This window comes from Megalopta genalis, chromosome 15, assembly GCF_051020955.1.
Source record: "Megalopta genalis isolate 19385.01 chromosome 15, iyMegGena1_principal, whole genome shotgun sequence".
NCBI classification, from domain to species: domain Eukaryota; kingdom Metazoa; phylum Arthropoda; class Insecta; order Hymenoptera; family Halictidae; genus Megalopta; species Megalopta genalis.
The window spans coordinates 7,561,571-7,575,275 of record NC_135027.1 but is presented as its reverse complement, the minus strand read 5'-3'; the positions used below and the strand labels follow the sequence as shown (position 1 = coordinate 7,575,275).

The 13,705-nt window shown below is 37.1% G+C and overlaps 3 protein-coding genes across 3 annotated transcripts; 1 reads left to right on the top strand and 2 right to left on the bottom strand.

Annotated features, from left to right (window-relative positions):
* The first annotated feature begins 694 nt into the window (after positions 1-694).
* LOC117219656 (E3 ubiquitin-protein ligase RNF19A) lies at positions 695-12,554 on the top strand. The gene is made up of 13 exons (XM_076526525.1): positions 695-861; positions 2,109-2,331; positions 2,409-2,551; positions 2,672-2,861; positions 2,950-3,261; positions 3,346-3,490; positions 3,583-3,719; positions 3,949-4,046; positions 8,414-8,612; positions 8,926-9,121; positions 9,210-9,375; positions 9,439-9,809; positions 10,028-12,554. Exons 2-13 carry the CDS (start codon positions 2,172-2,174, stop codon positions 10,269-10,271), a joined length of 2,361 nt encoding a protein of 786 aa, XP_076382640.1. The 5' UTR covers positions 695-861; positions 2,109-2,171; the 3' UTR covers positions 10,272-12,554.
* On the bottom strand, positions 4,263-7,500 carry LOC117219659 (putative oxidoreductase dhs-27). The gene is made up of 3 exons (XM_033468971.2): positions 6,364-7,500; positions 5,975-6,190; positions 4,263-5,898 (listed from the first exon to the last, which is right to left on the bottom strand). Exons 1-3 carry the CDS (start codon positions 6,499-6,501, stop codon positions 4,933-4,935), a joined length of 1,320 nt encoding a protein of 439 aa, XP_033324862.1. The 5' UTR covers positions 6,502-7,500; the 3' UTR covers positions 4,263-4,932.
* A 143-nt stretch (positions 12,555-12,697) lies between the features above and the next one.
* Bet5 (blocked early in transport 5) lies at positions 12,698-13,617 on the bottom strand. Its single transcript, XM_076526530.1, has 3 exons — positions 13,337-13,617; positions 12,958-13,167; positions 12,698-12,884 (listed from the first exon to the last, which is right to left on the bottom strand). The coding sequence occupies exons 1-3, from the start codon at positions 13,433-13,435 to the stop codon at positions 12,756-12,758; spliced, it is 438 nt and encodes a 145-aa protein (XP_076382645.1). The 5' UTR covers positions 13,436-13,617; the 3' UTR covers positions 12,698-12,755.
* Between the last annotated feature and the right edge of the window lie 88 nt (positions 13,618-13,705).

Sequence of the window (13,705 nt, the reverse complement as noted above, 5' to 3'; positions counted from 1 at the left end):
TAATGTCTGAAATTCTCGCGATATTACGAATTGAAAATAAGATTGTCGTCTCTAATTTAAAAATCATTTGTGGCATTTGTCAACACTAGATCTACTATTATTTAAATAGGATTAGGTAAGCAGTGATCATTAGTTGCTGACGAATCACATTAGCTGCGCCGCCTTCAGTCATATGTTTTGTCGTTATAGCTGGATTGATCGCTACCTCAAGCATGTATGTCTGTATATGGCGTGATAGAGAGAAGTATTAAAATAAAATAAGATGGAACGATTGAGAGCGATGACTCGAATGCATTGGCGTAGACCATATAAGCTCAGAATATTTAGTGTAGTCATGTGTGTGAGTACAATTCATTCCATAGTTCCAAGCAGCTAAAACTGAAAGAAAAAAGAAATCCCTATCTAAAAGTCATACGAATTGGTTTTAAATTACACAAAACAAGGGGTGACCATAGAGTATCATACCGTAAGAAAAGACTCTCATTTCGTTAGATGATTTTCAAATGCTAAAATAAAAAAAACAATCGCATACATATTCTGAATTAGGTAAATATTGTAAAACTTCGATCTACCAAAGGCGTATGCATGTAAAAATAAATATTCGATTGTCATTTATTGGCCCTCTAGCGGCGGATTCAAAAAATCTTGTTCTTGTTTATGCATTTTGTTTGCTGTTTCTCATCTTAGCTATATGTATTTATGATAAGCCTCTAGTCGGGAGCCGTCAGCTGTTGTGTCAAGTTAACATCCTTAACCAACAAAATAAGGGAAACTTATCAATAGTGCGTGATTTTTCAATAGTATTCGTATTCCTTTACCGAAAGTGTGATAGTTCTGAAAGTACTTGTGTATAGAAAGAAGGTTCGTGTGCATATCGGCTGGATCAATTTTAGTTGATGTTTCCCTTTACATACCTGCATTAGCGCTAGTCATTTTTACATAAGGTTTCTTAGTAAAAATGAAAATTTATAGTCATGCATTTTACACGATTGAATTTTTTAAGAGGAGGGGCTATTCCTTGATATATCTAATATTTAACATCATCGAAAAAAATTCGATCGTAATGAACATATACACATTACTCCTATGTTTTGTGCTACGTACGTAAACGTTCAAGTCCATTACAAATGGCGATTATTTTGTATCTCGCATCACATTTTCGCTTTTAATTGTCATAATTTTACTCCTACTAGAACTAGTATTTACAATCCTTTTTTTCTCAAGCGTACGTCATAATGATAATTTATAGTCTATCGTTTGCGTATACATATATATGTATATACATATATACATATATGGAATAATCGGGTATAAGGTATTCCAGTAAAAAATTTGCACATTGAAATGAAATTAAAATTACATAGATATTTGCAATTACAAGCGATGCATTGATTCATCATGATTCACGGACTGATCGTGAAATTTTATTTCGAACAGGATATACTTCACGCGTTTGGATTTAGTTCCTCGAAAGAATAAATACATAAGTGCAATCCAATAATAGTGCGTTAGTTGATCCATCACAATACCTTCGAAATAAGTGTAAATTAACTGGTGTTAAACTGATGTGTTAAAATATTTCGTGATACACGCTGAAGATTTCGAAATACCCATTACCTATGCGTCTCATGTTCGCGGAGAAATCGTAATTGATGACAAGTGTCTTGTCAGACTATATAATTCCCTTTTTAGTGAAAGTAGTAAAGTCAATATGCATAAGAAGTTAGGCATAAAATGGATTCGCGGGACAATTATTGATATTATGTAAATGAGAGAGTATTGAACGCGCGATCAAGAGAGAGAAACTTAAAGCTTTATTAATCTTTTATTTCGTATATCGAGTACGATCGATGTAACGTTACACGTGCATGTGTGACGCAAAGTACATATAATCACTCGTAAACCGTATATTTCATACGTTTGTAATATTGATGGAGATTTTTTTCTTTAGTATTAAACGCTGCAAGTAACTTATGCATTCTATGACCTACAAGTGACACGGGATATTAGATCGCGGGATACCGATGTGCATGCTGCAAGTGATATGCATCGAGTTGTTTTGAAGGTTCGGTTCTGTTCAATTTTTGTTTTTCTCTCATTTGATACAGATTCGATTACTTGGCACTGTGAAACGAAGAATGAGACTGTAAAGACCCGTAATACTTCGCAGAATGTTCAAAGAAAATGATAGTAATTCAGGAGGCTGTAGCAATGCAGCTCCCCGACCACGACGAATACCACCATTTTCTCTGCGCCGATTATTACACTCGAGCCCTCTTATTGGCCGGCGAATTGTCAGGACACCCATTTTAAGCTACAGGAATACTAAAAGTAATAAACAATACTTAAACAATTTAAAAAACAATGATGAAAATCAATTTGTTTATGGATTTTAATTATTGTTTCAGATAAAGATCCAACTGGCAGTAGAGTTACGGATGTAGAGAAAGGAGAAGCCAGAGTAAGTAATGGTTCGAACCATTTTCAATTTCAGAATATAGATCTACAGCGTGCTTCCAGCAAAGGCTCTGTACTTTCTTCCGCCGGAAAGGTATTTATATAATATATCTATGTTATACAAACCTTATAAGATGTATACTGTTACCATTCATTTTATAGTACAGTGCTTAAACAATAATTAAATACAATGATTACAAAATATTTATTTCAGAGCAATGAGAATGGCATAATGGAATGTCCTTTATGTTTGGCTGAATTGCCAGTGGAATTTTTCCCTGTGGTACAGTCTTGCCATCATCGCAGTTGTTATGACTGTTTTCAACAATACCTCAAGGTTGAAATTTCAGAATCTAGAGTGAATATTGCTTGTCCTGAGTGTTCTGAACCATTACATCCAAATGGTAAATGCTTTTTTGGATTAGAACAGAAATATATAAATTGTATAATTCTTGGATTTATATTAATTCATTAAATTGTATTTTTATGCAGACATTAGAATGATTTTAAATGATCAAACACAACTGGAAAAATATGAAGATTTTATGGTACGAAGAGTTCTTGCTGTTGAACCTGATGCAAGATGGTGCCCAGCACCAGATTGTAGTTTTGCTGTTATTGCGAGTGGTTGTGCTTCATGCCCAAAATTACGATGTGAACGACCAGGATGCGATTCATACTTTTGTTACCACTGTAAAGCACGATGGCATCCGAATCAAACATGCGATGCCGCTAGAGCTCAACGAACTCAATATTATGAACGTAGCTCCTCTCTCAGTTTCAGTCAGAGTGATTCACAGCATAGTATGTATTTCTTTACTTACTTCGAACGCTCAATCGCGTACAATATTGATGATATATAATCATTTATATTATTTATTTTTACAGGGGATGATATCAAACCTTGTCCAAGATGTCAGGTTCTGATTGTCAAGATGGATGATGGTAGTTGTAATCACATGATTTGTGCTGTTTGCGGGGCAGAATTCTGTTGGTTGTGTATGAAAGAGATCAGCGACCTTCATTACTTAAGGTATTAGTTGATTTTTATTATACAGTATTCATTTCAAATAGTACTATGTTCTTTACATGAATTTATTACATGAATCTCTTAATTACTTCTAGTCCCTCTGGTTGTACATTCTGGGGCAAAAAGCCATGGTCTAGGAAAAAGAAGATACTTTGGCAACTTGGAACTTTGGTTGGCGCTCCTGTTGGAATTGGTCTCGCAGCTGGTATAGCCGTACCTGCTATGATTATAGGTCAGTCATATACGCAGACAATATATGTAATTTCTTGTTCATGTATTTAAATATTAGCAGACCATTATCTCTTAATATATTGAAGATGCAAACACAATTATTATACAGCAATTGTGTAACACAAGAATAGCGTTTTGCCTGAGATGAAGTTTTTTTGTATTATTTCAAAGATATGGACTAGTTGTGTTTTCAAATAAAATTATACATTCCTGTCCGCTTCGTTTTGCAGGTATACCAGTATGGGTGGGAAGAGAATTGTATACAAGATACGAAAGAAGCAACAAGCATAAAAGGAATGCCTTTATCGTTGGTGGAGTAACTGCATCGGTAAGTCAATTACTATTATTTACGTTTGTTCTCTATATTATTAATCTTGGCAATTAAATACGTACGGTAGCTGTTTAAAAATAACCAGCTATGACTTTCAAATGAAAATTCTAACCACAGAGTACGGATGAAACAGTTACAATAAAAGAAACATTTTCTGTAGACGTGATTTAGGGATCATCATTAGACGCTAGTATACAGATATACTTTTACAAGTTCATGACAACATCAAGGTATATTTTATTTATGTAGTTTGTACAAAGAAAGAGAATAATATAATGATTGCGTATGTAAATTTGCGATAACAGAATGCCGGTTTTATAGCCGTTGTAATAATTGCGGGAAAGAATTTAGTTAGAGAAATGATTTCAAACGAAGTCAGTCTAATAGATAATTGACTTAAAAGTTTCACTTAAAGCACCTCAGAGCACAAGGTTGTGAGTAATTACTTAACTCTCGAGACGTTTTTATTCGTATAATTTCAGATAGCATTTATTGGCGTCATGCTTACTTAATAGTCGTACCAAAACATAAACAAGTGTCGCAAGAGGAACAACCAAATGTCTTACGTATACATATCGAAGACGTAATTCTCTAAACTTGTTCGTTAATACTTTCATTATTACGAAATATTTTCGAACCCAAAGTTCTATCGTGAACGCTATACTTTCCATGCTAGCGGCATTTGAACGTCGACTTCTTTAACTACCCGCAATTACACTGTTATCGACACAAGCCTTTTTGCTCCGGATCACATTAATCAAACTCTGAATGTCCGTGATTCATCGAACCCTCCGGATTCCACAGCCGTCGCCAGTTTGATTTGCGTCTCGCGTAAGATTAATTAATTCACAGCAGCACTATCGTGAGCGGCATTTGCGGCTGACTAAAAATCACTCTCGCTCGTTGCGACGACGGTCTCATCTGTGAACACGCCCTCGCTGTGAAGATCCTTTAGAACGTCGATCAGTCGTTCCTCGGTGTCCGGATCACCCAAGGCAACGTCCACCGATCCGATGCAAAGTAGAAGCGCTAGCAGCTGCGACCGTCTGTAGTCTTTGCTCAGGTCTTCCCTCGTGTAGCCCAAATCTTTCGGGATGTCGACCCCGAGGCGGGAACATGTGCTGGTTAGAGCGTTCCAATAGATATCGAGGAAAACCTCTGTGAACTTTCGACGTAGGTCGGTAGGCAATGAGCTCACTATCAACAAAGCGATGTCGTTGCTTGGTCTGCTGTATGTGACCATTTGCCAGTCGAGAATGCAGCATTCGAGACCGTTCGGACCTTCCTTGAACAGGAGATTGTTGCACCAGAAGTCTGTGTGCGTGATCAGGGTCAGTGGCCCCTCGGGGGCAAGGAGCGCAGATATTATGTGCATAGTCTTCGGTCTTAGTATGCGCAGAGCCTCGAGTATCGCTCCCAGCCCCCTGTTCTCCAAAAATTTCGCAAGCTGCGGCAGGCCGCGCTCGACCAGCTGCTGATACGAATCGGTCGCTTTCGCTGTTTGGAAGAGGAATGGGTAACGCTCGGACAGGGACTGTCCTTCGACGACCTTCATTGCTAGGGAATGCGCGTGTATGCGCGCTATAGCCTCCAGCGCGACCTGAGTCTGGTCGAAGGTCATTCCTTTCCTGAATTTGATGTTACAAAAGTCAGAGTCGCGAAGGTCTTGCAGCACCAAGATCGAGTCCGGTGTCGTCAGGGTGTCCTCGGTCTCCTGTGCTGGCATGTATTGCGCGTGGTAGCACACGGGTACCGACAGAGGAATCTCCTCGCCCGGTTTGTCGAGGTTCTCGCGGGTATTCTCTAACGCCAGCTGTTTCTTTTGGAACTCTCTCAAGTCTGGCATGACCTGATTGCAAACAGAGTCATACGTGTTATTTGGTTCGTATTCGAGTTAATTGGGTAGTTGGAGATTCATCGCTTACCTGCGTGTAAAACTTAATTTCCCGTAGGTCGAACTGGCCCTCGTTCACGAAAAAACGACTGAACGGATCTTTCGGTAGCTCTTTCACGATTAAAGATAGGTCCTGCGTGGTGTTCGACTCGGTCAACACGTACTTGACTTTAACGCTAATTATGGTGCTCAGCACGCTTTCGTTGCTCATACAGCCGGGGTTCACGTTACACTCGGTTATCGTGACCTGTACATGACGGGTTAATTTTTAAACGACTCATGAGAGAATACACGCGACGCGTAACGTGTTCAACGGCACCGGGGGGGACGGGTTCGCGACGCTAATCAAACAATTTAGCCCCGCAAAAACATTCCTACAGGCAACCATGAACTGGAAATCATAGTCTCTACTGAACTAACCGGTTCTTTGTGAAACTCCCTTAGGATACCGTCAAGCCACTGCTTATCAATCTCCGGCTTCAGCTCCTCCGTTCCGCTGGAAGAGTCGTCCGCGTCTTCCCAATCCCAATCCATGTTCTTCCAATCCCAATTGGCCATCCACGTAAAAAGACTCCTCTCCGGAAAGTCTCCTCTCTCCTCTTTTGTTTACTCCGACGAGGGAAAACGGACCACTGATTCCCGGCGAGGCTTGTATCGTTTAACCAGAAAGAGGGAAAAAGACGATAGTATTGCGTTGCGGTGGGTCTGATGCGTATCTACGTGAGTCTACTCCCCAATCGATGCTAATCAAGCACATCTACGCTCGGGAATGATAATAGGCGGAGCGCGGTCATTCGACTGTTTCACATCGGAACACAACGGGGTTTATTGTTTGAGGCTTCGTGAAATCGCCAGCAATGAATGGATTCGTCGTCGGTTACGTCTACTTCCTGTTACGTTGGCCGGTCCACGGACGTTCAGCCCGGCGCAGTTCGACGTCCTCTCATCGGGGATTTGCAACTGGCTTACTTCCGCGACACACCCTTGGCGCAGGGAGCACCGACTGCCCGATCCGACGTTTCTCGGTTTGCCGGACCCTTTGATCGTAGCGCAATGTGGATCTTAAAGTACCAACTGGCACGGTGCACGTTCTATCGTCACCCACCTAGCTGGATGCAGGCCGCAGGGTGGGACAGAGAGGATTTCCCATGCGCGCACTCCTACTGCCGATCAATATCCTTCCTTCCGCACCTCCCACACCTTCTGCTCACCACGCACTTTCTCTCTGTCGTCTATTCCGATGACCCGCGTTCCTTTCCGCACTCGATGTGATTCCAGAAAACAGTTCACCCCGTCTGCCACTAATCAGCTGTCCCATCGCGACATGTCCCGTCATTTCTATGGATGGACATCGTGGTTCGAATCGTGTACCCTATTTTCACATGTAGGGCGTGGCTAGGACGTCCGGGATCAAAGGGCTAGCCCGTCTTGGGTGTGCAAAATTTATGACATCCCTTCGCGATTTCTTCCTTATCACAGAATCAAATTGAGGGGTGATATTTCGGATGTAATATATACGCCCTCAGAAATAACTCGTTATGTTGCTTATTATTTTTTCAAATGGCTGAGGTAATACCATCGTAACGGACCATCAATTTGAACGACCCTTTCTGCGGTAGCACAGTTTATGGTCCCATAGTTTAGAAATTACGTGCTTGGTCTTTTAAAGCATCCGGTCGTATTTTTAGCGGACCGTTTGAGCGGCCTTGCCTTCATAAATATTTGCGCTTGTACTAATGAGCGTTCTGCATATGTAAAACAATACCACAAACATGATATCCGAATACATTACAGTATCGATAACTTTATTTACTAATACCCCACCTTGAAAGAGCAAGAAATACGAGTATATTTCCAATTGAAATCGAGCTGCCTTGTTTGTATATATACCCCGATGTTTTTGTACAGCTTCGCCTATGCAAATGTAAAGTTCAGAGCGTGTTTGACACGTACCCTGAATTATTGCACTTGTTTTCCCCGGAGAGAAGCTCTCCGGAAAGAAAACACGTAATTCTGAATTGTGCGGTGCACATTCGCCAATTTCCGGTAGCGTGGAACTACACAACAATGACTCGAACTGCGGATGAAAGTTCGTAATGTAATACCAAACTTTCTGATTTTCTGGTTTCATAAGTCTATACAGATTGGAAGTTGTTCCGAATTTATCTCAACCTTTCAGTATTTTAGTTCAGTATTTTAACAATTATGAAAGATATGCTTATGTAATTTTTCTAAATGAAGTGATAATTGGATTGCTAATTTAGAAGTGCATGACGTTCGAAAAAAATATAGGTAGAACATTTAATTAGTAAGAAATTGATATTTTCATCATCCATATTTAGTAAATTCTGTTAAAAAACACTTCAGAATTTAAAGATTATGAATGGCATTTGTTTGCAATACAATTATTATTTGATTATTGCAAATTCAAATTGTTGTATTATTTACGATCTTTTCTCGATTGTTACAGGTTTTAGTATCGCCAATACTAGCAGGATTAGCAGTAGGTATTGGCGTACCTATTTTATTGTTTTACGTTTACGGCGTCGTTCCCGTTTCACTTTGTCGAAGCGGAGGTTGCGGTGTTTTCACAAACGGAACGGGAGTTCGATTTGATTTGGAGGACGAGAATGAACTTATTGGTTCTCTAAGTGCCCGTTTCGGTGGAGGTGAATATTGAAATTTCTATTTAATCGTTTGGCAATGAATCCAATGAATATCATTACGTTTAATCTTGAAGTTAAAAATAGCGTTACACAGTAATGAAGATTGTATTTATAGAGTGATTTGCTATTGAAGGGGCTTGAGTGGCCAATAAGTGAGACTGACCTAGCTATAATCGTCTGTAAACACCAAGGGGCATACATTCCCCCTATCTAAATGAAAGATAGGAGACCATCGAGCCGATTTTATCTTTGACCCTGTCGTAAATTACGACAACGATTTTTTCAAGTTATAATAAACACAATACCTGTGTTGCAGATGCGGCGTCAATAGATGTTGCGAGTCATCGTGGTGGTAATCCTTCAATAGGTGAAGCTTCGCTTTCGTTGGGCAGTGGAAGTCAATTGGAGAAGTTAGGTCGAGAAAATGACCCTGAGAGCGCCAGCAATGTAGCTCTCGCTGGTACCAGTCTTGCCGGAAGTATAGCCTCTAGTGTTCTTCCAGGCGGCCAAAGGTATTTTTGAATTGTTCATGTTGACAATGTTTACAATTACTGAACGAATATCATCCAAAATTTATACTCGTATTCCATTGCCAAACAGGTTGGAGGTACAAGCAGACGTGACGTCCACACAACGCTTCAGCTTATGCAGCGAAACTGCATCCGCCACAACCAGTTTGTCAGAGAAGTCTGTAAACGCATCTATCGCTTTGGACGATGGAGCAGCGTCTACGAGAGCTTTAGCAGGCTCTGTTCTAAATTTTAAGGTATTTCGTATTGTCATAAATAATGTACAAACATAATGTTTAATGTACTCATTACGTGTATAGATGGATGGCAGCTCGTTAAGTGGTGGAAGGAGCATGGAAGGTGAACAGGGGGCTGGTTCAGTTGCGGGTGGGCACATGGATTCAGCTGGACAAGCCACATCTCTAAGTTCTCTCGAAGAGGTGGCACCTGGTTTAGCGAAACGTGCTCGGCGTAAACCAACGTTGGATCGGCAATGTAGCGATTCGAGTAATTGGACTGTCTGTGGAGAAGACGGCGGCTCCGAGCGTGTTAGATTCGACGATCACGTCAGTATCATTGAAGCTGATCAGGAAGGAATTGTCAGTACATGTGGAGTGGGTAATAGGAACGCTGGAAGGCGCAAGCGAAACAAGGAGACGGAACAGGAAACTGATGCTCAAAAATCTGCGAAGTACGAATAAATACAATATTCATTAAAACTTGATAAACGAAAATTTTTAAATACTGTACAATTGGCGATGCATATATCCATCTGTATCCTTGCATACAATGATCTTATTATTATATCTGGCTGAAATAATTAAACGTTCTTTTTAATCACAGTCCAAGGGTGAAGGAGTAAATCTTATTATATGTTAATTTGTATATTTATATGGATTAATTTTTTAGAAACACCAACGGTGAGACGAAGGTCGATTCATCGACGGATGATAACGTATCACGGGAGCGAGTCAACGTTGCTACTTTGAGGAACGTCTTCTTCCATAGTTCTACGGTATCTGCGGATCGCGAAAAGCGATTATCAGTGATAAAAGAACCGTGCCCTGTGGGAGCACAGAACAAACGCGCTCGTATTTTTACATCTTCCGACGAAGGATGCGACAGCAGTAACTCGGAGGACAATTCCTCTTAAAAAGGAATCAAAGACTGAGTAATTCTGTAATAACGTACACGCCTCTTTTAAATACGAGATATGTAGATGCGTATTTACATATGTGTGTATATATGTATTTAAGTGCACACCACGTGCGTACATTAACGCTGAGTTTACTATATTTATGCACACCATGTATAAACATACTCTGAGTGCAATAAAGGGAACAAGCTGAAACTCGCTTTGGAAAGCGAAGTACATCGAAGTGAACAAATATACACTCTCATGCTTCGAAAGTATGTGTGTGCAAAAATATTCTATATCGGCATACACAGGCTTTTGTTAAAACAAAAAAGAATTCGATACCTTTTGCATACAATCGCGAATAATTTTTTAGTTTTGTGCCAACATTTCTTTTTAGTGATGATGGATATTGTAATTTGCATGAAATTATGTTCTTAGATATAACACACAGTGTTTATAAATTTAGAGAATCGGGTTCATTAAAATTATAATCAAATGTAACTTTGTAAAAAAATTGACACGATTATCGGACGCTATATCATAAGTGAATTGCTAGAAATTAAAAAAAAAATCATGTAGGCGGTCACAAAGGCTTTATAACATTGCATTTAACTCAAAATAACAATTATTATTTTCTATGCATAGTATATTCGTAAATTCGTTGATCATGTTTCTAAGCGCCTCTCCTCTTTTGTAAACATCAAAAGTGTTATAAACATTTCTTCGAAATATAAATATATCTTTTCTATTATGCATTGGTCGTTTTAGGTTTTGTTTTCTGTATGTAAAAATTATTTTTAAGATATTTCCAAATTTCTGAATTCAATAATTTTAATATTTTCACTCATTTTTTGAAATTTGTCAGTAACATTTTGCGAATAAATGTTTATAATATTTTGTATCCCCTTTAGGAAGTACTCTTATAAGAAATCTTTTGTTTTCAAAAATTACTATTTTTAACCGTCCCCATTCTACACGTTCCTTCATGTATGGAAATATATGGCATGGAACATCTAAATAAACCTGTTATTTCTGGTCATATACTTATGAATAAAATTATTCCGAACTATAAATTATACTATTTTAAAAAGTACATGTGATGATAAAAGATTTTTTCTTAGAGTCTTTCTTACAAGATTTCCGGAGCATACATTTTTTTAATGAGTAAAATTTAATGAAAATTGATTTCATTAATAAAAATCAATAATCTTAAATTGTCGTAAAAAAATGTGTACCAAGAAAATTTTCTTATACTTACATACATTTTTTAAAATAGTGTAATTATGTTGTATGGTTTTTTTTTATAGAAACGAAAATAATGAAGATTTTGAGATGTTTCCATTCATGTACCCTACCCTGAATGTCTTAACAGCGAACGTTATAGTTTGTAGGAGGAAACACTAATAATGCTACATATTAGAAAAGATATGGTAGTTTATTATCTTTTACAAATAATTATTTATTTTCACTTACAATGATTTATAAACAATTTTTTCAGGTGCTTTATTAAACATGTCGTATGCTTCAGTTCGTTTACTTGCTCGTAAATGCACCTTTGCGTAATGCTATGCACGGGTTACTAATAATTATAAGAAATATTACAAATATATTTTTGCGAATTTATATTCTATAAGGTTTTGAGTTTCCAAGAACTTAAGTATGTGTAAATAATTTTGTAAAATTGTCTCTTATATGTATGAACATATAAATGTTTTAATGAAATATTACATATATATTTCACATGTTTTTGGTTACAAGTAAGAGCTTTGTTATCTATATGAGTGAGCTACTGTCATATGTTGAAGAAAAGTATCTATGGAAAGCTTTTTTTATAGAAGTTTAAATGTACACAAACATATGTATGCGGATTAAAAAGAACTGGTATGTGAAATGTGACACAAGCTGCTGTATCATCTTTATATATGTGCATTAGTAGATACATACTTTAGCTAAGTGAGGCATATTTTGGAAATATGTCTGGAGAGACATTACGTGATACAAAGTATAACAAAGGCAAGCTTAATATAACAAATTTATGATAATATGCATTTTTACCATTGTTTTTTGCGTAAATTAAGTACTGATTTAAATGTGTACATTAAACTAGTACATTTTGTTGACATAAAGTGAGGTACAATTTTCCATATGTTAGTAGAAACAGTATGTGTGACCACAAGGAATAAACTAATACTTTTACATTTAAAATTAATTTCTCTAAGCTTTCTTTGTCAGTGTACATTTTGTATGAAAATTACAATTTATTGTATATTGAAAGGTATTAAAGAATGATACCATTTTGATGATTGTAAATTCCTAAATACAACAGGATACAATGTAAATTGTATGTTTCCTTACATTATAATTTTCAGTTGTATGATTACACTTCTTACATTTAAGAATTTAATATTTATCAGTGAAAGCATCAAAGCTGCAAAGCATAATGACTTTATATGTAATTCTTATATTTATATACTATACATTTTTTATAAACATTATAAGTTAAATTGTTCTACTTAAAAATAGAGGCGATTTCTTAAATAATTCATCTACTTTTAGCTTAAAAAGCTCACTTTGGATTGGTTCATTCAGTTGACATAGAGGATTCTTTACGACATATTCTAAATATACCTAAAAAAAAAGTGAATTAGAAATTTGTGAGTTACTTTTTAAAAATTTGTTTGATTAAAAATAAATTACTCACGTCTCTATATAATTGTTGTAATAATTCTCTCGCATTCTGTGAAGCATTGTCCGTGTTCAAAACAAATTTTAATCCTGAGGGAGTTTCGAAATAATGTAACGTGTATTTACTGGTTTTGTAATACAAAAATCCTTCCTTCGGATCCAATGGAGATATTTTATTTACAAATGATTTAATGGAGAATAACATTCCATACATGAGTTTAGCTTCCTAAATTTTATATAATTACATGTTTATTTAACATAACTTAAGTTGATAAGAAATAATAATCGGTGTTTATTAGAGTAATACATTTCGAAAGCTCTGACATCACAAACGTTGGCATCAATATGTGTTTATTTACACTCCATTAGATAAGTGTTCATTTACTCATAATTACCTCTTCCTTCGTAATTCCAGATTTATTCAACCTATTCCATTCAGCGTAATACAATAGTGTTCCATTTTTAGAAAATATATATAAATTGTGAATTGTCATATTCTTGCTGACACTGGCTCAATTGTTTATTTACAAGATGTTAACAAATATTGCAGGCATAAACAAGTTAAAAAGTAGACTGTGTATGTAATATATATCTTTGTTACTGTCAATCAAAGTTATTTTACGGAATGTGCACATAATATACTGTAATTTTAACATATAACCACGAACTATAAGAATAGACGCAGAGCTCTCACATCCAATCCCATTTGTGACGGGATTGGATGATGCTAATGAATTCCATTGATAATCCATTGGAATCGTCCA

What these genes read in the sequence shown, in the direction of transcription:
- LOC117219656 (XM_076526525.1), top strand. Translation starts at nt 2,172, where the DNA reads ATGTTCAAAGAAAATGATAGTAATTCAGGAGGCTGTAGCAATGCAGCT. An exon ending in TCAGAGTGATTCACAGCATA is followed by an intron (nt 3,262 to 3,345) that starts GTATGTATTTCT and finishes TTATTTTTACAG; the next exon opens with GGGATGATATCAAACCTTGT. An exon ending in AAGTGCCCGTTTCGGTGGAG is followed by an intron (nt 8,613 to 8,925) that starts GTGAATATTGAA and finishes CCTGTGTTGCAG; the next exon opens with ATGCGGCGTCAATAGATGTT.
- LOC117219659 (XM_033468971.2), bottom strand. Translation starts at nt 6,501, where the DNA reads ATGGCCAATTGGGATTGGAAGAACATGGATTGGGATTGGGAAGACGCG. An exon ending in GGGAGTTTCACAAAGAACCG is followed by an intron (nt 6,191 to 6,363) that starts GTTAGTTCAGTA and finishes CGTCATGTACAG; the next exon opens with GTCACGATAACCGAGTGTAA. An exon ending in AAATTAAGTTTTACACGCAG is followed by an intron (nt 5,899 to 5,974) that starts GTAAGCGATGAA and finishes GTTTGCAATCAG; the next exon opens with GTCATGCCAGACTTGAGAGA.
- Bet5 (XM_076526530.1), bottom strand. Translation starts at nt 13,435, where the DNA reads ATGACAATTCACAATTTATATATATTTTCTAAAAATGGAACACTATTG. An exon ending in CTGGAATTACGAAGGAAGAG is followed by an intron (nt 13,168 to 13,336) that starts GTAATTATGAGT and finishes TATAAAATTTAG; the next exon opens with GAAGCTAAACTCATGTATGG. An exon ending in TACAACAATTATATAGAGAC is followed by an intron (nt 12,885 to 12,957) that starts GTGAGTAATTTA and finishes CTTTTTTTTTAG; the next exon opens with GTATATTTAGAATATGTCGT.